Genomic DNA, 22,638 nt, shown 5'->3' on the forward strand with positions numbered 1-22,638 from the left:
GGCTGGTAATAATGAATAGTGAGTAAAAAAAACAACTCCCAGGTGGTGTGGAGTTCTTAAGAGTCAAAATGACCCTGAAGGGATAGAGAAAGGGGGTGTAAACCCACTCCTCAAAACCTCATTGGGATAGTCCCAGAACCACTATTGAACCATAGGAGTTGATTAAGTGTAAATATACTCACATATCTAGAATGCCTCCATCCTGTGCCTTTGGCGAAGCGTGCTACTAATAGTGGAGTGAAGATAAACAAAATAGGAGGTATAGCGAATAGCGTAAAAATAGTACTGTATAAAAAATACAGCTTTATTGGTCCATTTAAAAATGGAGGTATAACACATGTTTCGTGCAAATAGCACTGTATCTGGATAAAGTTAGCACCACCTCAGGCCATTCCGCTTCACAAGCAGCTACAATCCGGGCGTTTTGCCTGTTAAACCGCGCGGTTTGTTACTTTTTATTGGCGCGGTAAACAATGTGATTTGTAATACAGACTACGGATTGTTGGCTAGTTTTAAGCCGCCAGTATAGCAGAAAGACTTTAGTACATAAACAGTACTAATAATGAATAAGAATATTTTCTTTTTTTCTTTTACTATATCTGTTTCTGTTTTATTTCCCCTCTTTGATATGTCTCGTCTCAGACATGTAGTTGAAAAGGTGGATCAGTGAATGAATAAAATACTTTATAAATGGATGCCTATGATGGCTGATAGTATAGTTGAGTGAATTGATAAATATGTCATTGTATATTTGTAAGCAGGCAAACTAATGCGTTAGTGACGTGATGGGACGGTGGATAAAAACATGGCCCAGTGGTGGGCCAATGGGTCAGATAATGGATAAATTATCAATATGCACAGATAGACAAATTGCTGTACACATGTACAGACAGATGTGAGATGAGAGAGAGAGACTCCGTGTGATGACATTCCAATGGGATAGATGGACAAGATAGACAATGTTGGATAGACAGAAGGTAAAGTTCATTTGTGATGATCACTTGATAGTGGGGAAAAGGAGAATGTCTGCAGTGAGAGATAAGAGCCAGATGGGTAAGAGGCATAAAGTGGAGCCGATATTGGTGCTAATTATTGGCCAGACCGCAAGAGTTTTGCTTGGTGAGTTCACTTCACACCCAAGAGACACAAACTCTTAGCGACAGATGGGAAATCAATTGCTGCATTGACAGCTGTATATGATAGATAAGCAGAGAAGAAGTCTCATGTCAGCGGGGTGTAAGGTTGCGAAAGGAGGATGAGACCCATAAAGTTGCAGCCTGTTTAAAAAAATGAGGTAGTGGAGTATATAAAATAAATGTAGGCAGACCACAGAATAGGGACTGTAAGGAATAAAACGGGAGATAAGTAAGAAGAGAATGTACAAGCATTAAAACAGGGATTATGGTATATATGAAAGTAATACTTGGTGAGTGGACACAGGGCCGCCGACAGGGGGGAGAGAGCCGGGACAGGTGTCCCGGGCCCGGTGGCTGCAGTGGGATCTCGTTGCCGCCGGGGCCTCACTCTCCCGCAGCTGCTGGCCTCCCTCACTGACTGGCCCATGCTGAGCTTCTGATGCTGGCACGTGCCGGAGGCAGGCTGGGATCGGCGTGCACTGACGTCAGAAGCTCAGCGTAGGACAGTGAGTGAGGGAGGCCCGCAGTCGGAGAGGAGCCGGCTGTCCAGGAACGCTCCTGCTCCGGTCACATGGTCCCCTGGCTCACACTGGTATCAGCTGTGTGCTCTATTCCTGCTCCCACCAGCTGAACATGGACTTCTGTTGCTGCCACCGCCACTAGGACCTCTGCTGCTGATCCCGCCGCGGTCTTCCTCACCCTGCAGGTAAATGCCGACTGGGTAACCAGGTACCCGGCCAGGTAAAATTATTAATTTTGCCCAGGTACCCGTTACCCGGTTTTCTGAGAAATTAGGAACCGGTACAACACTAACTTATCCCTGTGTAAGGGCGAATTCACTTCCTAGTCCCTCTCTACAAGACTGGGAAGAAAAGCCCCTTACCAGTCTATCACCCCAAAGTCTCAAAAGGTACTTCAATGCAGGTGGCCTTTCATGTCAGTCTCCGGAGTCTGGACAGTTGCCTGCTTTGAGGGTCCAGCCTCTGGTAGGGTCCTGCGTCGGTGTCTAGGCATAGAGGCCTGGTCCCATCGTGTCTTGCTATCAGCACACAGCCCTCTCTGGGTGCAGTTACAGCAGGAGTTTTAAACCTGTCTGATTACTGGGTGGAGACTGGTTAATTGTCTAGCTGCAATTAACCAGCTCCCTGCTGGTTTCTCAGAATACAGAGGCTTTGTAGTGCAGCCTCATTGAAACAGGGTTGCTTCCCTGTTACAGGGGGGTTTATATGTATTTGGGGGTGGGGCATTATATGTATTTGGGTGTGTTTTTTTGTATGTATTTGGGGGTGGGTATTTTTTGTATGTATTTGGGGGGTGGGTATTTTTGTATGTATTTGGGGGGTGGGTATTTTTTGTATGTATTTGGGGGTGGGTATTTTTTGTATGTATTTGGGGGGTGGGTATTTTTTGTATGTATTTGGGGGTGGGTGTTTTTTGTATGTATTTTGTGGGATTGTGTGATGGGGAAGGAATGAGTGTTCGGAAGGTGGGATTGAGTGAGAGTGAGGGAGGGAGTAAGGAAAAGAGGGAGTAAGCGTGAGACGCAGGGGAGGGAAATACATGCCAGGCGAGAGAGGGGGATTGAGTGAGAGTGGGGTAGTTCATAGAGGGGGAAGAGTGAGAGGGAGTGAGATGAGGGGAGAGAAATACATGGGGAGAGAAGGGGAAATAGTGGTGGCTTGTGAAGTGTGAAATGGGGGGGGGGGGGGGGGGCTCGCAAGACCGCTGACAGGGGGGGGGTGTGGTAACTCTAGTCCTGGGCCCCGGGAAATCTGTCTGTGGCCCTGAGTGGACACTGGATGTACGGTATATAGTAAAAAGTCTCAATTTTGCAACACAAATGCAATAAATGGCTCCAGATATATTCAAGAAAAGAGCCACTTTCAGAGGTCAAAGTGTTATTAAAAAATGATACTCCGGAGCTTACCCTAAGAAGAGCTTTGTTTTACTAAGCAGGGAGGAAAGCTATTTTGACCCCAATTTCAGACAGCGGTACTCAAACCTTTCCGTGGGTACCACAAGCCACATCAGATGTTAGAAATCACCTATGCTTTTTCTTACAGGTGAATGCAAATAATGTGTACAGTACATGAATAGAACATTGGTTGGTTTGGCTCAAACCCTGAGAGGTTTGAGCCAACAGTTTATACAATATTTATATGGAAACAACCAACAGAGGAGGCTATATTTAATACAAGTATCCCATCCTAAAGAGGTAGGTTTGTAAATAAGAAGTGGTGTTACTCTGTATCCCCCCATTGCAGTAGTTAGTGTGCTTAGAGTTGCCATGTGGCTTCTCCAAAAATAGTGGACACAATGGTGAAAGGTGCGATGCATGCATGCACACACACACACACACACACACCTCTGTGCTCCATGCTGTTTCCTCCTCTCCTTGGCCACACCCCCAGGCTCCTGACACCTCCCCCTGATTGATTGCAGTACCCAGCAGCAACCACTCAGGAAGGAGGAAGCTGCACAGCACCCTAACCACACTCCAGCTCTGTCCTTGCACGAGGAAATCCCTCGCCCCCCCAAGCAGAGTGTTCAAATACAGGACAGTCCGGTTCAATACTGGACACCTGGCAAACCCTAATTTGTGTGCTGCATTGGTACAAAGGCTCTTGTTTTTGGGAAAGCTGTTTTTTGTGATGAAATAGCTCCCACACTTTCCAGCTTCCTCATACATTGATGACAGATACGCAGCACCCACACTTGCACACACCTTCATCCCACCCTACAGCTGTTAAAGCTCTCTAAAAGTATCCCTCTTTTAGATACACAGCTATCACTTCTCTCCCTCTGTTCCTTGCACAGTGTTTTTTCCCCCCTATATACACATCTTCATCACAGGCACTCACCTGTCCCAATAACAGGCACACATCTACTGTAGCTGTTGGCATCATGTTGCCAACTGTTTTGCAGGTTGTGATACCTACAATATTACTGGTCAAACCTTAAATGTTTTAAAGTGTGTTGTGAGGAGCATTTGACAGCACATAGACAACTGAATACAGGACCTTCATGCTTTTACAGCATGTACGCATAACCTCTACCAAATAATTTTCTTGGTAGTGCCTATATAAAAACCTGTTTTAAGCCACACACTTGTCTCTGTCTCCCCTCCCTCGCTCGCTCTCTCCCTCCTCTGCTCCCTCCCCTTTACTCTCCATCCCCCATCCCTCCCCCTGGCTCTCAAAGCATTGTATTCCTGACTTGGCTCTGGCTTTGGGAGCGGCAGGAACACAATTAGTGGATACTGAGCCTTGACATCCCTTCACCCAATCGCTTAGATTCAGTCACCCCCCTCATGTGAATTCATCCCTCGCTGCGTATGCCACTGGAGAGCGGAGGGGATTGAGACCCCCCTCTTGAGGGGAGCTGCATCAGGAGCTAGGGAAGTGCAGCAGAGCCCAGCCTGGGGGCTCCTCTCTGCCCTTCTCCCCCGGCCTCAGACATGAAGAAGAGTTGGATGAAAAGACGTTCCCAGGTGAGAGAGGAGGAGAGAGGGGAGGGAGGATGGATGGATGGAGGAGGGGACTGAGAGAGAAGGAATAGACACAGTATGGGATGAAAGGAGGGACAAATAGGGGACCATCTAGCCAGGTAGACCAGGTACAGTGGGGCAGAAGACAATTGTGAAAGGGCAGAACTAGGTCTTCAGTGTGGGACAGTACCGGAAAACATGCTCATCCCAATAGCACCCAAGTAACATGCAATGCACACACACCAATAACAGGCACGCCAACATAAAAATGTACCCAAATAACATGCTTACTCCAGTAACATACCCCCACAATAATACACACACACTAATAACATCATTGCCCCATAATACATATATTCAAGTAACATACTAGTAACATTAGTATTAGTAATACATTTACTCGATAATACACTAATCCACAAATTGGCTTGCCCTTATATTATACTTACTCTGCTAATACTCTTACCAAAGATAAATATTCACCATAAATATGCGCTAATAAGACATCTGGTTATATAGTACACTATGTGCCTACAATATACGCAATCCAGTAATGGCGATTATTACATTGATAGCACTTTCACCTCAGTAATGCAGCCATTTAAATATGTTTTTAAAAGAATAATAACCTAATAAAACACACGCTTAAATAATTGTGACACCAATAAGACAAATACTTCAGTAATTCACTGTGTTAGTATGTGCACAAAAATACACATATTATTAACACATTACCAGAAAAATGCACATTTATTCCAATAACGCATCAACCCCAAAACCCAGATTCTGCCACGAAGTTCACACCAAGAACTCCCACAGATAACAGAACACACCAATGATATACACCCAATCTATAACACAATCATCCCCATGACACACTCTTCCAATAACACACACCCTAATATCAGTGAAACTCCATCCTAGTTACAGCCAGTCTGATTACAGTACGTAATCACTGTCCTGACTATTACACATACAGCTTAGTACCATGCTTTCCTTATTTCACATGGACCCTAATCACATGCTCTCCCTAATATTAAGACAGGGATAGCCTCGTTAATAACCTTAATATCATGCTCATCTCAAACCATGCTAATCCTAAAGTCAGCTTTCTCTGGACACCCTAATAACAGATAGCATGCCCACCCCAATAATGTGCACCCATAGTAAGTCCCACTTGGTAACACACTCAGGCCTAGATCCACAAAAGGGGGCTAAGTTTGAACATTTATATGAATGGGAGTAAAGGCGAGTGTGTGAAAGCTTTGCACCCTTTTGTGGATCTTAGCGCCCAAAACAGGCACATCTATAGCGGGACGAGAGCAGACACCTTTCAGGACAGATACAACTCTGTAGAGGTTTAGAAGTGGACTGTGTGTAAGGGCACTTTGGTAGTTTAGTGATCTCTTAAGCGAGAGGACACTGGATTTTAGGAAATTGGGATAGTTTAAACATAAGGCTGGTGTAGTTGGGGATAGATTACAGATAGGACTGTGGGGCACAGTAACTGGGGTCAATAGAGCCCAATTAGGACACTAAGGCATATTGCAATGGGTTAGGGCAGAGTTACCTTTGTGCGCACACTGGGTGCAGTATTAATGCCCCACAGTGAGGAACACAAAACAGTACTCTGCAGACCTCTATCCAGCAGGAAATGGTTAATGGAATGATACTCTGAAGTCTCCCTAATAATAGAAGTGTGCTGAAGCTCTGCACATCTCTATAGCAAGGAAGGGGTTACAGTTTGATACTGATGCCACGTGGGAACTATATTATAATGAAGCATGTGTAGAGGCAGAGTATGTTCTGTATGTGTGCCGCATACACACACATACACCGTCTTTCTGCGCATATTCAGCCAATTTAGATGCTAAGTGCTGCTTAGTTAAAACCGAACACTTACTCCTGTGGATAGTCTTGGCCCAAAAATCTATTTCCTTAAGAAATGTGACTACAGTATGTAAAAATACTAAGGAATTTATATTATTTTTATATAGAGAACACACACATTATGTGTGTGTGTATATATATATATATATATATATATATATATAGATATATATATATCATACACGCATTATATATATATATATATATATATATATATATATATATATATATATATATATATATATATATATATATATATATATGATATGAAATCGTGAAGTCAAATAATATTTGTGTTGTGTTACAGCCCTCCTTTCAGTGCGGCACCAAAGGTGTCAAAATGATAGAAAACAAAAAGTACAATGTCCTTGAGGCAAACGTATCCTGCTATTCTCATACCATAGAAGCGTCCAGGCCTCTGGTTGGGAATCTGACTCAATGGAAAAGCCTTCACCGCTCACTCGCTTTCAGCATCAGTTGTCCTACAGAGCCCGACTCTGAGAAGCCCAGCCATATCCATTGACATTAGATGTTTGGTCCAGAAACCCCGAACCTCCCGCATTAGGCCGCGCCCATAGTGCGAGCAACGGCGCAGCGCAGACAAAATGCAGCAGCTCTATGGCAGCAGCCATAGTGCGCGCACGCGATTTAGAGCGACCGCGCAGTAGAATTTTGAACCGACAAACTTTTTTATTTTTTCATGTCACGGCCTCGTCACGTGAGCAGTTTAGCCAATGAGCGCAAGCCAGCCTGGCGACGCATTCCGCCACGCCTCTGCCGCACCCCCCCCATCGCAAGCGATCTGAAGTCCACAGATCGCTCAGGCAACAGGCGCGCACGCCTGCACTATGTACGTTAAGGTCCCAACAATGAGACGTAACTTCACATCACATCACAAATAATGTCTAGCGCTTCTTTCAAACTCTATTTGCAACTATCTCGGTTTTGAATTTCGATATATACTAAATTTACAGACTTACTAAAATCTTATGCTGGCATAAACAGAGTATTGACTAGTGCAGCGGTGTGCAAACTGGGGGGCGCTAGTTTTTCGGGGGGGGGGCGCGGGAGTTATAGAGGTCCCGCGCTCTCCCCCCCAGGCATTTAAATTAAATGCCGGGGAACCGCGCGAGGCCTCTATAATTCACTTACCTTCCAGCGTCACGTCATCCTGGTACCCTGGCTTCAAATGAGAGCAAATGAGAGCAGAGCGGCGTCAAATGAGAGCAGGCAGGGGTCCGCACGGGGAACAGTTTGCGCACCCCAGGACAAGAGCCACATGGAGATGGGCTTGCAGTACTGAGGTCCGGAAATCTTGGCTTTGTGTATGAATTGCTGGAGTTTGGCTATACTGTATGGATGTATCCCTAATTTCAACACTGGATTCTGGAACATGAAGCCCTATTAACCAGGACTCCCCAAGTTCAGTCGTGAGCCACCAACAGGCCAGGTTTCTCAGGACAACACATGCCGAAGCAAGATCTTTGCGATCATTAGAGCTAGGTTAATTAAGTGTTAAAGAAATATTGGAAAAACCTGGTCTGTTTGTCTCTCAGGCTGCGCTTATAGTGCCGGCGACGCGGCGGCCATATCAGGCTGCGGTTGCTGGAAAAATCTAATTGAGAGGACTTCCAGCGATCGCGACCAAGCCGTCGCTCCGTCACGTCACTCTTAATATAAGCGCACGCGATGGCGGCAATGCATTTGTGTTGACGCGACCTTGCTGCCGCCGGCACTATAAGTGCAGCCTAAGGACCAGGCACAGAGAAGGTTATGGTGAATAAAAAAGTGACAAATACCCTCCACCGTACAGTGTACCGCAAATAAAAACACCACATGTGACCACGTTCACACGTCTCAGACAGGTTCACAACCCTGCCTTTCCCAATTATCTCTTAGCATGCAATGCTTCCACTGCAGCCAGGGCTTCTGGGTAATGACATGCAAATGGGCACTTACAGGGTGTCACTTTTTGCTTCTAATCCATTTTAACTCCGCCAACTGCCAACTTCGCATTAAGGGACCCCCGGGCGACGTCATGACGTTGCTGCGTCGCCATGTGATGCTATATGAAGTAACACCATGACGACGCAGCGTCACATGGCGCCGTGACATCATCCCGCTCTCCCCGGCAATGAGTTTCATTGCTGTGGTTAAGAGTGCGGGGGCTTCTGTAACTGCCTGGGGGGGGGGGGATCAAGAATCCGGAGAGAGGGTCCCGGGTGGTAGTTACGCCATTAAATCCCTGAACGCTGTCTGTGAGTAGGTTTACTGGCAATAATACACTGCTTGAAAAGCTAATAGGGATCCATATTAAAATGAATTACAAGCAAAAAGTGAGGCACGGTGAGTGCTCATTTACTTGTCATTACCCAGAATCCCTGGCGGCAGTGGCAGCACTGTATGCGAAGAGATAAGGGTGAGAGGCGGGGCTGTGGACCTGTCGGAGAAACGTGAATGTGCTCATACGGGGTATTTTTATTTGCCGTCTCCCAAGGACTGAATTTGGGGAGCACTGCCATAGCCCCCCATGAATCTCTTATGTCTAAGAAGAATAAAATCACGGCCTTATGCCTGGAAAGACTTCTGTACGCTCCTTGCATCCCCTGTACGTGGCGGGGCTAAAACAGAGAATGGATGTCACAGACGGCACGTCACAGCTGAGCATCACAGACAGCGTCCCATGGGACATGTTCAAATTCAATACCGTAGACAGCATGACTCAGCAGCAGCGACCCTGGGGATGCTCAGCCATCCTCTCTCTTGCCTCTCTGCTCCTCCTTCTCTTTGGAATTCTATTAATTCTCCCGGATACTCTTTATTTAAAGAACGCTCGTAGGTTTGAAGAAGCCAAACCTTTCATTACTCTTAGGGCAGCTTATGAGGTTTTCCCTGTATCTGTGCTGAAAGTACAAGGTGTTTTAGATAATATGAAGTAATATTCTACATTATTATTATTATTATAGCAATCAACCAAAAGTAAAGTCACCTTTATATATAAGACAAGAGTAACAGGTTCCCGACAAGCAGTACCGCATTGTAATATCATTCTCCTCTCTACCTTTTGTTCTCTTCTTGTTTCATAGGTCATTATAGCCAGTTGTGAGCACTAACAAATCCACATTACATGTCCATTACCAGCACACTTGCCTTGAATAACCCTTAAAGCTGCTACAGATTTAGCAAGGTTTCTTGCACTTGCTTATAAAGCAGAATATCGTGTTATAACGCGAAATATCTTAGATTTTTCCATAGGATTCAATGGCTGTGATAACAGAAAATATCACAGAATATTTGACCAGAATGCGCCAGCTGGAACAATAGCTCTTGCTAAACCTGTATTTCTTTAGTTACATTGAATTGCCCGATTTGTAGGGGGGAACACAATGCTGACCCCTCTGGTTTTCAAGAGGTTAAGTTAACTGTTAACTGTTCTGTAAAGGAGTACAATGTAATACATTTGTCACGGCACACCTGTGAGCCTGACTTGTATATGTGGCAAGGGTTAAAGCTGCCGTTTTTTTTAAAGTATATTTTTTCCCATTCAATATGTGCATCAATACAATCTGCACACTGACAGGTGGTTAGCTAAGCTGCAGATCGATCCGTTCTCCTGTAAATCGCTTGCTCAGCCGGGTTATTTAATACAGTTCTTGCACAGCATTCTGGGCAATGTAGTCCTGGAATATGATTGACTGGGCAGTTACTAGATACAGCTGGTGCACTACTAGAGAGAGGGCGGGGCTCAAGAGCCAGAGCCTATCAGAAGGGGACAGGGGCTGTCACTTTGGAAATGCTTCCTACATTAGAAACACCAAAAATTTGTTTAAAACATTTTTTTTTTAAATGCTACAAGTATTTTCTAGTAGTATAGAACTGATTTATTAAAAAAACACAAACGTAGGATATTGCTTGAACTGCTGCTTTAATACACGCAGCTATATAGCTGACCCACTTCACCACGCGGGGTCCCTCAATTGAGTACTATCTCCCCTCAATCCGTCACAATATATATCTTAAAGCGCTGCCACCAACAAGGATACAGAAAAATATGTAATGAACACACAAAAAATCTAGCGTAGCAAAATGTGTCGGAAAATAGAACCACTTCAATATGTGCAAAGTTCAACTAGAGCCCAAGAGACAATACTTATTACATTTTAGATACATTTGATAATATATTTATCAATGTATTTTATGTATGGCACAATGACAACATTCCATATATGATGGGATCCCCAGAATTGTTTTGGGGCCTAAGCGATCGCTTTGCTTGGTTACATGTTTGCACAGAGCTGCTACTCATCTCCTCTCACCAGATTGGCACACTGTGATGTTGCCAGCGCGCTCTGCTGCAGGAGCCCCTGCCCACACTTAGCGTCAGTTAGCTACCCTGGAATGTGCACACTCAGGGTCTCGCAGGCTTGACAGATCTGCAGCTGCCTGCAGAACCTCCTTGCTGCTTATTTAAATAAGCTCCTGCAACCTGATCAATTACGCTGTGTTAGCTCTGCGTCCACCGAACTGTGCAAGTAGGCTGCGGTCTTCATCTTCTCAGTCCTTAGGAAGTGCGTATCTCTTCGGCTTGTAGAGGGCCCTGCAATGCATAACACAGCAATGTGTGTGTAGAGATTGTTGAATGTACAATGTGTGTAGGTGTGAAGTGCATGGAGAGCCATGTGTTTGTACAGTATATGGAGTGGTGTGTGCATTGTTGTGTGCACGTAATGTACTGTAAGTCCATGTTGTGATGTATGTGTGCGGGCGTATCAAAGTGTCGGTTGATCTGGGTAATGTGTGTATATGCATAGCAATCTGTGTATGCTGAGCTAAGTGTCTGGGCAATGTGTGTGCAGAACGATGTTTACACATACTGTATATACTGTAGATCGGTGTACAGGAACGCATGTTTTCCAGGCCATGTGGACGTGAGGTGAGCAAGATTTAAACAGAGTATCATTATGCGCCTATGTTTTTGGCATCGGTGTAACAAGACACGTTTGCTCCAGTTTTGCTTGGTGTGGAACAGCCTGTGATAGCATTAGGAAGAGACAGAGGAGTTACAGTAAGTGATGCACACTTTATAATGTGGCAGATTCTTTATCTCTAAGGCTGGGGCCATGGCGCCTTCGCCCGTGCGGAGGCTGGTCAGTGAGCCGGCGCTTACCTGGACATGGTGGACGGGCACTGGGGGTCGTGCCTGGGGGCGTCACGGGGCTGGTTCACCCTCATTGGGCGAACCACTCAGGTGACCGCCTGTCACGCCAAGACATGCGTGTGAACTGATTTCTTGCGCAACGCGCGCCTCCTCGCGCTTCCGCACGCACGCCGCATGGTCGTGAACACTGCCTTAAGGCAGTCTGTTCGCCGCACGGCCTGCGGTACCATGGCCCCAGCCTGAGTCATATTTTCCCATTTTATTAGGGTAAGAAAGGCTGGCAGGGGGGGGCGTGTCGATGACGTCGACCGAGACGGAAGGGTAAGAGGAGAGCTCCTGAGACCCTAATGCTGCAAACTAATTAAATATAGATTTACCCCGAATTTCCCGACCGCAAAACATATGAAGCAAACCCCAAACCACAAAGGCATGTCCCACAAGTCGAGGACCCAGCCCGGGCAGGGGGTAACAAAGTATTTTCCGCCGGCGAAACAAAGCTCCGACTCGAGCTCGAAAAAACAAGATGGCGCCTCCCCGCCCGGCGCTCGTGGAGCAAAGTCTCCGGCAACGGAGCGGGATCAGCTGCAAGAAATGCTGCCCACGGAGGAAGGAATAACAAAGGCCTTCCTGGAGGAATTACATAATAAACTCTACCGGTCCCTGCAGTCCAATCTGCGCGAGGCGGTGGACGAGCTAAAACAGGACATTCAAGGCCTAACGAAAAGAACCGCGACACTGGAGGCTAAATTGGAGGAGGCCCTCAAGCATCAAGAGGCAGCGGACACAGAAATCAACCGGCTGGGAGCTGAGGTACGCGCCCTACAGGATGACATCGAGGATCAAGAGAATCGCGACCGCCGCCAAAACCTCAGAATACGGGGGGTGCCGGAAGCGGTTCTCCCAGGTCACCTCAGAGAATACCTCAGAGACTTCTTCACCTCTGTCTGCGAGGACCTTGAGGAAAGAGACCTCGAAATCGACAGGGCCCACCGAGCGCTGGGTCCGCGATCGGACGACCCCAACCGGAGAAGGGACGTGGTCGTCAGAATGCACAGATACTCGGCTAAAGAAAAGATAACAAATGCCTGCCGGGAGAAGGACTCGGTCAGATTCAGGGATGAACCAATACAAGTCTACAGTGACTTGTCAAAGAAAACGATCGACCGCCGCAAAGAGCTGAGACCATTGACTCTGTTATTAAGAGACAACGGAATAAAGTACAAGTGGGGGTTCCCCTTTAGACTGATTATACCCCATAAAGGGAAATATCTTATCATCCGCTATCCGGAAGACATACCTCAGATGGCGCGAGCTCTGGGACTGACCCCCCCTGCATCCTGGCCCACGGAAGAACGCGGCCCCCGGAGGCAGGAGACTGAAGATCCCCCGATGAGAGCCTCTGAACGCCTGGCGGAGCAAAGACAAGCAAAACCAAGATAACTTACCCGAGACTCAGAATCCCAGCTGATCCGGAGCAACCAGCAGACTGTAGCAGCCCGCCACAATGTGACTCCACCCGCGACAGGAACAAAGACCATTCCAGCCCTTTGTAAGCTCCCCCCGAAGGAAGAACCCCTAACTGTACTTACCCAGACCGGCTCCGGGAGGTTACGCAAGCGGGACAAGGGAGACAACGACTGGCTTCATCACCGGAGCAAGAGCGGAGTCTCGCGAGACTACACCATTCCCCCGTGACACGACCTGGACTCTGCTTTCCTCCGGCAATGCGGAGATGGAGATTACCCTCTGGACGGAGCGAAGCAACCCTCTGACCGGGATGGTGACATTCGGACTGGGTCTATTCAAGATCCCAGGGGTGAATTGAGGCTGTTGCCTCTCCCCCGAGTTTTGTTCACCCCCCCCCTGGCCTCCGGTGAAAGGCCAGCTCCAGAAGGGTCTGTAGCATAGAGTTTATAATATGTCTAGATAGGCTATGTGTGCTGTGAGTTAACATAGTTACAAGTTAGTAGTTAAATTTTAATAGTTATTAAGAATGAGGTTTTAAAAAGGGAAAAGGTTTGTGACTTACCCCCCCCCCTACCTAGCGGCCATTTACCCAGACACCTTGCCCCCCTTCTCACCCCAGACCTCCCTTCCCTAGGCCCCTCATCTTGCCTGCCCCTTTTCTCCCCCTTTTTTTTTTTTTTTTTCCCACCTCCCCCCCATCCTCTCCCTCCTCCCCCCCCAGCTCTCTCTTCCCCCGTACCATTCTCTCCCTCCCCCATCCACTGACACTCTCAACGGGCACACCAAGACAGTGGTAAGCATATTGAGAAATACTGTACCTACTGATCTGAGCTGCCTGTAGATAAGGCTTGAGAAATGAGGAATAAATAAGGTTACTTACTCTGTTTAAAACAAATATGTCCAAATGTTCATTCCTAACCCTTCGTGCCCCCCACCGACATATATATGCTCCCCTCCCCCCCTCCCCTGTCCCCCCCCCTCCCCTTATACCTCCCCCCCTCCCCTGTGCCCCCCCCCTTTTTTTTTTTTTTTTCCCCTATACCCCCCCCTTCTCCCCTATACCCCCCTCCTTCTCTCCTTTACCCCCCCCCTTCCCCTATACCCCCCCTGCTATACCCTCCCCTCACCCTCCTCACCCCTGCCGTCCCTCCCCCCCTCACCCCCGGATACCCCCAATACCAAGACATCTAAAGGTCCAAAAGTGACGTGGTCCCACGGAAGGGGGAGTGCACCAGTGTGAGGCAATATATATAAAGAATGTACAAAGTTGTTTAAGCTCATATAAGATGATTGGGCTAGAACGTATATCTCTAGAAAAGGCATAAGACTGTACAAACTATATAAAACAAAAAGTGTCTAAATATATAAGTTTTGCATTCCTGTAACCCACCCAGCACCTTTAAGCTCGCTCCCCCCACCCCCCCTCCCCCCTCTCCCCCTCCTTCCCCCGTCCTCCCCCCCCGCCCGCCCCCCCCCTCCCTACTCCCCGCCCCTCCCCTCCTTGCCCCCCGCCCGTCCTTCCCCTCCCTACCCCCTTCCCCCCTTTCCCCCCCCCCCCACTTCTACCTTTTCCCCCCCTACCCCTCCCCTTCCTCCCCCTCCTCCCCTAGTCAGGGTTAACGTATATCCCAAGACACTCAAAGGTTCCAAAGAAACTCTGATCTCTCACTGAATGTTGCCCACTTTTATAAGGCGGTGATTAATGTAACTATATATTGCTGAATAATCTGTATGAAACATGGACACTTCAATGTATAGGAATTATTTCTCAGTACCCCTCGTAGTATTTATAAGCTTCTTGCTTTCCCTCCCCCTCCCTTACATCCCTCCCTCCCCCTCCCCCTTCCCTCCCCCTCCCCTGTCCGCCCCCGTCCCCCTTTCCCCCACTCCCCTCCCCCCCCCCTCCCGCCCCCCCTCCCTTTCCCCCCAGACATAGAACTACCCAGGAGTACAACCTACTCCCGCTGAGAATAGACTATGCCCACTAGAGCAAATAATGGGATTAAAAATAATACCCCGCTAATCTAGGTTAGCCCATACCAAACAGGAAGAGAACCTAAATATAGGAAGCCTTTCCAAGATTACCAACTTTCCCGCCCCACATACCCCCCAAATCTACCCCACCCACCCCTTACCCTTTCTCAGCAAATAGAGGCAAGTCTCACCCCCATGACTCCCCCCTCTCCATAGGGGAAAACAAAGGGGAATAGTGGGTAATACACGGATCTATAGGGTCCCTCCCTCGCCCATTCCGGACGGTTACCGCCACCGGACCCACCCCCTAAGGGTTCTTTACCCGACAAACCGACTACCCGTTAAGTCGGTTCTGTTCCATTAAGACCAGAACAAGGTCTACTTTCCTCTCTTTCGGCTACCTGCTGAAACTATCCCAGCAGGCCCCCTCCCTCCCCCCCCCTCACACCCTGGTCAACTAAGGCCCACAAAAAAAGAGAGTACCCAGCCACTGATCCTTGGGAGAACCTAAAAAGGAGAGATAGACAAGGGAGATAATGGCCAAACAAGGACCAATTAAACTAGTATCTCTTAATGTAAAGGGATTACAGAATAATAGAAAAAGAAGGCTAGCCCTTCAAGAATTAAAAAAGCTCAATGGTGATATTGTCTTTCTCCAGGAGACGCACTTCACAGCGCAGGAGCCGCCTAAAACATTCCAAAACGCGTATCCTATGAGTTACTACTCATCATTTAGTAGTAAAAAAAGGGGAGTAGCCATCCTGATTAGACAAGGCACCCCCTTCAATTTAACAAAAGTCACAACGGACCCAGAGGGTAGATTCGTTATGGTGTATGGTTCTCTGGCGGGGTCCGCGATCGCCCTGATCAACCTCTATGCCCCTAACGAAAATCAGTCGGATTTCCTTAGAAAAGTACTGGAGGAAACTGACCCGGAGTACTCGTCCTCACTGTTAATAGGAGGAGATTTAAATATGGTACTTAACCCGGCAGAGGACAAATCGACCACACTGGGCCGGTCACACCCGCCCCAAGCGATAAGATTGGGGAAAAATTTCAGGGACATTATAAAGGATTTCTCCTTAGTAGATGTTTGGAGAGCACAACACCAGGGACAAAGAGACTATACTTTTTTCTCGGCACCCCACCAGACCTATTCTCGTATTGACTGTTTCCTTGCTACCAAGAACGTACTAGAGGCAACATCCGACACAGATATAGGCCCAATCACATGGTCGGACCACGCCCCAATTTCTCTATTTCTCACGGCCCCATTTATAAAAACATACACATATAACTGGAAATTAAACGACTCACTTTTAAACAATAAAGAAACAGAAAAAGAAGTCAAAAGAGCCCTCAAGAATTATTTTAGACTAAACCTAGGCACGGTGGACTCCCCAGCTATCCTGTGGGAAGCCCACAAAGCGGCCATTAGGGGCCAACTTATTTCGATAGCATCATATAAGAAGAAAACCAAAGTAAAACTAATCAATGAGCTTACGGACAAAATTATACAACTAGAGCAGCAACACAAACTGAACCCGTCCAGGAGAATTTACAAATTATTGACAACTGCTAGAACCAAATTAAGGGATATTCAATTGGAAAATGTAGAAAAAGCTCTAAAATGGACGGGTCAGAGGTATTACGACAAAGGGAACAAAGCTGATAGACTCCTTGCTAGCAGGTTAAGAGGCGTACAAAAAAGATCACAGATTACGGCGATCAAGAGTAGGTCTGGTGAGATAATCTATAATGAGAAAAAAATAGCGGAGGAATTTACCAAATTCTACACCAAACTATACAATTTGAGGTCTGACTCCGCTATTCCAAAGTTAACTGCAGAAGCATCAATAATAAATTACCTTGACGATTGTAATCTCCCCTCCCTGACAGAGGAGGAGAATGAAAGGTTAAACGGTAAAATAACAGTGGAAGAATTGTCAGCGGCGGTAAAAGCGTCCAAATCCTCCAAAGCGCCGGGACCTGACGGCTATACAAATCTCTACTACAAGAAATTCCTACCTATACTGACACCTCATCTTCTAAACCTGTTCAATTCCTTTTTGGAAGGGAGCCCAATACCAAACTCTATGTCCTCAGCTAATCTGGCAATAATCCATAAGGAAGGGAAAGATCCGACCCAGTGTGGAAGTTATAGGCCCATATCCCTTTTGAATAACGATTTAAAGCTGTACAGTAAGATACTCGCGAATAGACTAAACCCCATATTACCCAGACTCATCCATTCAGACCAAGTTGGGTTTGTCTCAGGGCGACAAGCAGCGGACAACACGCGTAAATTAATAAACATAGTGGACCATGTCCACATGACCAAAACAAGGGCAATGCTACTGAGTCTAGATGCAGAGAAGGCATTCGATAGGATAGACTGGCTATTCCTAGACAAGGCCTTGGAAAAATTCGGTTTCAAAGATAAATTCCTGGAAGGAGTCCGGGCTCTCTACCAGAACCCTTCCGCCGCGGTCAAACTCCCAGGTGGAACAGGTGAGAGATTCCAAATTAAAAATGGCACAAGGCAGGGTTGTCCCCTATCTCCTCTTCTTTTCGCCCTCACGATCGAACCACTTGCAACCAAAATTCGAAACAATATAAATATACAGGGCGTCGAGATTGGTGAAACAAATTTTAAAATATCCCTATTCGCCGATGATATCATTCTGACCCTGACCAGACCCCAAACTTCTCTTCCGAACCTTCAAAGAGAACTATCTGACTTTGGTATAGTGTCTGGATACAAAATAAACAACGGAAAGTCAGAGGCCTTAAATATCAGCCTACCAGATGTGGAAGTGAAACTACTCAAACTGAATTTCAATTATCGGTGGTGTCCTGCATATATTAAATATTTGGGGGTAAATATATCAAGGCACTACAACGCTCTATACCAGGATAACTACCCAGCGTTATGGGTAACAATTAAAAAAGATTTGGAACAGTGGCAAGGTTACCAGATATCATGGATAGGGAGAATGGTCTCCGTTAAGATGAATATTCTCCCTAGAATTTTGTACTACTTTCAGACACTCCCGGTCCATGTGCCTGGCGCTGATCTAAAGAGCATACAAAACAGAATGTTTAATTTCATTTGGCAGGGCAAAAGACCCAGGGTTGCAAGATCGGTTTTGTTAGCACCAAGGGGAAGAGGGGGTATGGCCGTCCCGGATATACACAAATATTACATAGCAGCACAATTGAAACAAGCTGTCATGTGGAATGCCGATCCAGCCAAACACTGCTGGATCGATATTGAATCTAAATATGCCAGAATGCCTTCTCTGCAGGCCTGCCTATGGAGTTTAGATAAAGGAGATAAGCAGACGCACAATCTAAAACTACAAGCGTCCCAGTTCACATGGGATATATGGTCAAAAAACAAGACCAGATTCGGGCTGTGCTCTGCCAGCCCACAACTCACGCCCCTATCCAACAACCCAAGATTCCCACCTGGTTGCGAATCTAAGCTTTACGACCGACTAAAAGAGGGGGGGATCGGGACGATCGCGGACCTCCTGAGACTTAACACGTTCCTGAGTCTTCAAGAAGTCAAAGCCAAATATAAAATCAGGGAATTGGACACATTTAAATATTTACAAATTCGACATTTTGTCCAAAAGATATGCCCATCCCCAGAATTCCCCTCCCTTACAAAATTTGAACGACTGTGTCAAGCGAACACATACCAAAGGGGACTAATTTCCAATATATATACCATTCTGGAAAACTCAACAACCTCTCAAGAGCATGACTATATGCTCAAATGGGCGGCAGACTTGAACATCATAATAGAAAGAGAGACTTGGGAGGAAATTTGGCTAGCAGTCTCGGGAACGTCCTTATGCACTGTTACGAAGGAGAATATTTATAAAATTCTCTACCACTGGTACCTCACCCCAGCGAGGTTGAACCAGATATACCCCCTGGCGTCAGATTTATGCTGGAGAGGCTGCGGTCATAGAGGGGACATGGCCCACATCTGGTGGACCTGTCCGGAAATCGTAAAGTACTGGACTAAGGTTCAAAATTTGATAAAAGAGGTCATAGACCTAGAATTACCTATAGAACCGCTGACCTTCCTACTTGCTAGGCCAATACCAGGTATTGCCCGGACAACTGGGAAATTAATCTCCCATATTCTAACTGCGGCCAGATGTGAGATAGCGGCATCCTGGAAGAGACAAACCACACCATCCAAAAAATCCATTAAAAAAAGGGTCAATGAAGTGATGACAATGGAGAAGTTGACGGCAATGCTGAGGCAAAAGCTTACCACCTTTGATAAGATATGGGAACCCTGGTGGCTTCTCAATAGATGAAGGCCCTGATAGACAGAAAACCTGTATTAGTGCAAATCAGTCTCACCCAAACCCCTATGCTGGTCCAGTAGGTCCAAGGGTCACAAGGATAGGGTCCCCAGGATGTGAAACTCCCCCCCCCCATCTCCCCCCCTTACCCACCCCCACCTCCCCCTCTGACCCTTCTGTCCTCTCTCTTCGAGGACCTCCCTTTCAGGGACAACCAAGGTGGTCCCTTCTTTACCCCAGAAAAAGTTAAAACACTTATGTATTAGGCAATGTAATGAACCTGTAAATCACCTGTTGTACCAATGCCTAATAAAACTATTTGAAAAAAAAAAAAGAAAGGCTGGCAGGTCTGAAGTGGCTACAATTTCACAGGGTGTGTCAGATTCCGTGCAAAGATGGGCAATGTGGGGTTATTCATTGGTCTGATCGGAGGGAATGTTGCATGGAGACTCCCATTGACTATCATAGTTTAAAGAGTGCCAGTGTGTTACAATAACAATTTCTTTCAGCTGATCACTCTGTGTGTAATAATGTGTAATAATGAGTAATAATGTAATGAGTAATAATGTGCGCGTGTAAAGAGCCATATGTACTTTGCACTTTATCAGCGTCTCCCGGCTGCAGTTGGGGAAATACTGTTGAGATTTGGCCCCTCTTCACTTCAGAGATAGAGGACTCAATTACGCCCTGGCGCCTGAAACCCAGGGAGCGCCTGCTGTGCATTCTGTATGCTGGTCACTGCTAGATATTGTACATCAACCACACTGTCTGTCATAGACTAGCTGCAGAGAGACAATTATTCTCTATCAGGAAGATGAGGGACACTGTCATGTTCCTGGGGAGCTTGTTTCCCTTGGTAAACCCAGGAGGGGGTCCTGTTCAGGGCCGGTGCAACCACTAGACCACTTAAACACTGGTCCTGTTCCAAAGTATTCCCCATGCAAATTGTTTGACTTACAGTGGTGTGAAAAAGAAGTACACCGTATGATTCAATAGCTTGTAGAACCACCTTTAACAGCAATAACTTGAAGTAATCGTTTTCTGTATGACTTTATCAGTCTCTCACATCGTTGTGGAGAATTTTAGCCCACTCTTCTTTACAACGTTGCTTCAGTTCATTGAGGTTTGTGGGCATTTGTTTATGCACAGCTCTCTTAAGGTCCAGCCACAGCATTTCAATTGGGTTGAGGTCTGGACTTTGACTGGACCATTGCAACACCTTTATTCTTTTCTTTTTCAGCCAGTCTGTTGTAGATTTGCTGGTGTGCTTGAGATCATTGTCCTGTTGCATGACCCAATTTCGGCCAAGCTTTAGCTGTCGGACAGATGGCCTCACATTTGACTCTAGAATACTTTGGTATACAGAGGAGTTCATGGTCGACTCAATGACTGCAAGGTTCCCAGGTCCTGTGGCTGTAAAACAAGCCCAAATCATCACCCCTCCAGCACCGTGCTTGACAGTTGGTATGAGGTGTTTGTGCTGATATGCTGTGTTTGGTTTTCGCCAAACGTGGTGCTGTGCATTATGCCCAAACATCTCCACTTTGTTCTCGTCTGCCCAAAGGACATTGTTCCAGAAGTCTTGTGATTTGTTCAGATGCAACTTTGCAAACCTACACTACCGACACACTTTATTGAAGTGTGGTCGGTACCGCAAGCCGGGAAATCTCCCGGCTTGCTAGTGGCCGCCCCTCGGCGTGCCGCGCGTCATAGACGCGCGGTCACGCGTCATCGGGAGCGTGCGCCCGCTGCACGCGTGTCCAGGGGCTCCCCGAGGGAGCCCTGGTGTCCCGCGATCGCGGGACAGCGGCAGGGGGTTCCGGGGGACCCGGCGGACCCGGCAGCGGTAGGGAGAGCGCCCCGATCGGAGGGCGCTCTTCCGTTGCTTCGGCGTGCGCCCGTCACACTCGGGCGCGCGCCAGGCTACTGCTGCGGCACAGAACGGGCAAATGCTCGAATAAACTGTGCCGCAGCAGTAAGCCATGCTGCCATGTTCTTTTTAGAGAGGAGGCTTTCTCCTGGCAACCCTTCCAAACAAACCATACTTGTTCAGTCTTTTTCTAATTGTACTGTCATGAACTTTAACATTTAACATGCTAACTGAGGCCTGTAGAGTCTGAGATGTAACTCTTGTTTTTTTTGCAATTTCTCTGAGCATTGCACGGTCTGACCTTGGGGTGAATCTGCTGGGACATCCACTCCTGGGAAGATTGGCAACTCTCTTGAATGTTTTCCACTTTTGAATAATCTTTCTCACTGTGGAATGATGGACTTTAAATTGTTTGGAAATGGCCTTATTACCCTTCCCAGATTGATGGGCAGTAACAATTGCTTCTCTAAGGTCATTGCTGATGTCTTTCCTCCTTGGCATTGTGTTAACACACACCTGAATGCTCCAGACCAGCAAACTGCTAAAACGTCTTTTATAGAGGTGGTCACACTTGCTGATGATCAATTAATCAAGGGCATTTGATTAGCAGCACCTGTCTGCTACTTAGCATCTTAATTCCTGTATAAGCAGTAAGGGTGTACTTAGTTTTTCACACATTGCTTCAACATTTTGGCTTTCTTTTTGTTAAATAAATCATGACACGGTGTAATATGTCATGTGTTGTTGTTCACCTGAGGTTGTATTTACCTAATTTTTAGACCTGCTAAGGAACAGATGATTGTTATTATGTCCTGATATGTAAAACCATGGAATTCAAAGAGGGTGCACTTTCTTTTTCACACCACTGTATGTGAGCATGCTCAGAGGAATCTGCCCTGGCGTAGGATGGATTAGTTGCCCACAAGTTAGGCTTCTGCCTCTCTGACATCACCTGTTTGAGACCTCCCTTGCCCTGCTCGGACCAATGAAAGTGCCTGTTACAAGATGGACAGAACAAGTGTGTATAGGAAGAGAGGGAGAGTCGCATCCGGCCTCTGCCCGGCCCAGACTAGGAGAGGTGAGAAAGGAGCTGCACATATCTGGGTAGCTGCTGTCTGCTCAACTATCTGCAGAGAAGCAAGAAACTACCCGCCTGTGTTTCTAGTACAGTTAGATAGAGCAGGGTTACAGAAAGAAAGGGGAATAGTGTTACCAGCGCTAATGCTTAATAATAGTAATAATATTATTATTACAGTGATTACTCAAACATGTGATTTACAAGAAAGGCCGCCAAGGCAAAAAATGACCAACACAAATCAAATGATACA

The 22,638-nt window shown here is 46.7% G+C and overlaps 1 protein-coding gene across 6 annotated transcripts in view; it reads left to right on the forward strand.

Moving 5' to 3' along the window:
* The window catches only part of SPEG (striated muscle enriched protein kinase), a 168,235-nt gene that overhangs the window by 29,926 nt on the left and 115,671 nt on the right, over nucleotides 1–22,638 (forward strand). For 2 of the 6 annotated variants that reach the window (XM_075609609.1, XM_075609610.1), the window contains exon 1: nucleotides 4,321–4,626. The exons of the other annotated variants lie outside the window; for them this stretch is intronic. In XM_075609609.1, the coding sequence (XP_075465724.1) occupies nucleotides 4,594–4,626 (33 nt within the window). In that variant the 5' untranslated portion in view covers nucleotides 4,321–4,593. Of the gene's footprint in view, nucleotides 1–4,320; nucleotides 4,627–22,638 lie in introns of those variants that run through there. 6 annotated transcript variants of the gene reach the window in all.

This window comes from Ascaphus truei, chromosome 7 (genome assembly GCF_040206685.1).
Source record: "Ascaphus truei isolate aAscTru1 chromosome 7, aAscTru1.hap1, whole genome shotgun sequence".
NCBI lineage: Eukaryota > Metazoa > Chordata > Amphibia > Anura > Ascaphidae > Ascaphus > Ascaphus truei.